Source organism: Tarenaya hassleriana, unplaced genomic scaffold, assembly GCF_000463585.1.
Source record: "Tarenaya hassleriana unplaced genomic scaffold, ASM46358v1 Cleome29, whole genome shotgun sequence".
Taxonomy (NCBI): domain Eukaryota; kingdom Viridiplantae; phylum Streptophyta; class Magnoliopsida; order Brassicales; family Cleomaceae; genus Tarenaya; species Tarenaya hassleriana.
In genome coordinates, this window is record NW_010966092.1 from 29,268 (window position 1) to 32,199 (window position 2,932).

The window sequence follows — 2,932 nt, forward strand, 5'->3', positions numbered from 1 at the left end:
TTTCTCAAACTCATTTTGTTGTAGAGATGCTCTTAAACTTCATGATCCAGGTTGGCAGAAGATCGATAATCTTCGCCCATTAGACCCATCCGGTAGTTGAGAGAGTTTGGTCAAGCTAAAAACCCTAAACAAGCACTCCCAGGAGGCAACCCGAATTCTTAAGTTAGTTTTCTTTCCTTTCTGTTTATTTTTGCATCAGATATTGGTTTGTGTCTGTTATCACCAGGTTGAAGTCTAATGAGGAATTGCGGAGGCGAGGAAGCTAGCTATGCGATAGACGTAGGCAAACTTAAGTGCGAGTGAACGAACATCGCGAGCTAAGTATTCTTTTTCCTTCTTGATTTTCTTCTCTTTTGACTCATTTTATTGGTTGCCTCTACTAGACGAGAATTGACACCGAGGACGGTGTCCAGTTCAAGTCTGGGGGAGGATTCGCCTAACGCCAAACCATATCCATATAGAGTAGTGTTGCATGCATTTTTCCCTTTTATTTTCACTTTTTAGTTGCATGTACATATAGGATGCATTAGGATCATATAGTTTGTTGTTAGGATTGTGCATTCTCATATAGTATTTAGGACATATAAGATCGCATGCATAAAACCGTTTTAAGCATTGATATGATGACCTATGACATGAGAGAGTAGAAACGTCCTGAAAACATTGTGATCCGTTGAACGTGGTTAGGTTTTGTTGAATTGATTGCTTGACCTTTAGGATTTTCTAGAATGGTTTGTGGGATAGAAATCGTTGGTTGGAACCCATGGGACCGATGTTGTCTAGCCAAGTAGAAAAGTTTCTATAAGAACCTTTCTCATGTTTGCTGAAATCGGTAAAATCTATTATCAAATGCATTCTTATTTCTTTATGTGCAGAAAAAGATAGTGAGCATCTCGACACTCCACTGTCATTATCTCGTCAACGAAAATCGTTCGAGCACATGAGTGCATCAATTTGATGGTTCGGGTCAAAGTTGTGGGTCGGGTTATCCAATAAACAAAATAAAAAAAATTGATTAGGAACCCTTCAACTTCAATGTCCTAGGAACCCGAGATGCTAGTAAAAGAAAAAAAATCTAGCTAGATGAAAGAAAAAAAAAAGAGAAGAACAAAATGAATGAATACCAAAAGCGTAGACTAGATACGATTAGGTAGAATGGCGTGATAGGTTCGAGAAACATGCTTGGTAGATGATTGAAGTTCTTGGATTGGTTCTTGGTAGCGGTATAGATCCCATAGCTAGGAAAGACTATCATTTGGAGAGGGAGATCATACTAGACAGACTTGACCATTGTTCACGGGGATCTAGGTCGGATAGAGGTTTTGCTCTCGATTATCATTTTGAGTTATGTCATTGTCTCGCCCTCCTTTCAGACAGCTTTTCACGGAGTATTTGCTCGAGGACGAGCAAAGGTTTAAGTCTGGGGGAGTTTGATAACATGTATTTTGGTGACATTTTGAAGACAAAACGGGAACATTTGGGGTTGTTCCGGGGACAAACATGAAGCCTAAAAAGTCAGATCTTGCAAGTCTAATAACTTTTACTCTACAATATCTACGCATAGACATGAAGATCGTGCAAATCCGACATTGGAGCAGAAAGTTATGAGCAAATCTGTAAAGCATGTTCGAGTTGAAGAATCGACACGGACCGTGTTGCATTTGACACGACCGTGTTGTGTCCATGCTAAAAAAAGTGAAGTTTTGCTCAGAGAATTGGCTCGGACCGTGTCGTCATTCGACACGGCCGTGTTGATTCAAACTCGCCCGTGTTCAACCCATGTCTAAAGTGCAGATTTTTAACAGAGAATTGACACGGACCATGTTGCATTCGACACGGCCGTGTTGCGTTACGGGAAAACTTCCTATTTTGCATCTGAACTTCCGTTTTCAGCAAATCAAGAAGCCCAACTGCCAAACAAATAAATAAGAGACGTCTTGGGCTTCAGAAATCATCGAGACATCACAGCAGAAGCCAGAGAACACGAGAGAGAATCAAGACGAAGTTGTTGGGGAATCTACGGGTTCCTAGCATGCGATCATATCGATCTAGGGTTTGGTTTACTAGGTTTCATGCAGCGGAAGAAAAATCTAAACCTAGTCAAACGTCACACGTAACCAAACTCGCAAAACCCAAATAGATCGTGTATATCACCGAGGGAATCGTTACTTACCTCGTTTTCGATGAGACTTGGAGTTTGCTTCGATCCGGGGCCTGTTTTAAATCACCAAGAGCTGAAAGTACAACTCCTCTACACGTATCCACACCGACGGGAAGGATTCCAAACAGTTTGGAACGAATCTGCTAGGATTAGTGAAGAAAAGGGTAATCAAGAGACGAGATCCAATCCCGGGACAATAGAAATCCAAGAGAACAGCTTCTCTAGGGTTCTAGGGTGTTTTAGGTCGGCACTTCATTAAGTTTGGACGAAATCCCAAACTTAAATAAGCTAAGAAAACCCTAAAATCGAATTATGGAAATTTTCCGGATCCCGGTCCGCCGGACCATGAGCTTGGTCCGGCGGACCAAGCTTAGTCCGAGGCTCGCGGACCGGCTGACTTGAAGGCTTGGTCCGGCTGACCAAGTTTGGTCAGCTCCGGACCAAGACCCTTCTCGGTCTTTCCGGTCCGCCTGGCTTCTGTCTCGGTCTGTCTGACTCACTGTCTGGTCCGCGGCTGACCAACTCTTGGTCAGCCGGACCAGACCTGGACAGATGACCTCGGACTGAGCTTCCGGACTGCCTGATCTGACCAACTTGGTCCGGGGCTGACCAAACTTGGTCAGCTCCGGACCAACACACTGAAAACTCCTTTTCATGCTCGTTTCGGTCAAATCTCGTTTCCATTCTTCGTATTCTTCACGTATAAGTCCATCCCTATTGGTGTGTGACCCTGTAGGCCCATTCTAAGTGGTAGTGACTTTAGGAACCTTT

The 2,932-nt window shown here is 43.3% G+C and overlaps 1 protein-coding gene across 1 annotated transcript in view; it reads left to right on the plus strand.

Annotated features, from left to right (window-relative positions):
• Positions 1–238, plus strand: part of LOC104818494 — a 949-nt gene extending 711 nt beyond the window's left edge. The window contains exon 2 of the mRNA XM_010548112.1: positions 227–238. Within this exon, the coding sequence (XP_010546414.1) occupies positions 227–238 (12 nt within the window). The remainder of the gene's footprint in view (positions 1–226) is intronic.
• The last annotated feature ends 2,694 nt before the right edge of the window (positions 239–2,932 follow it).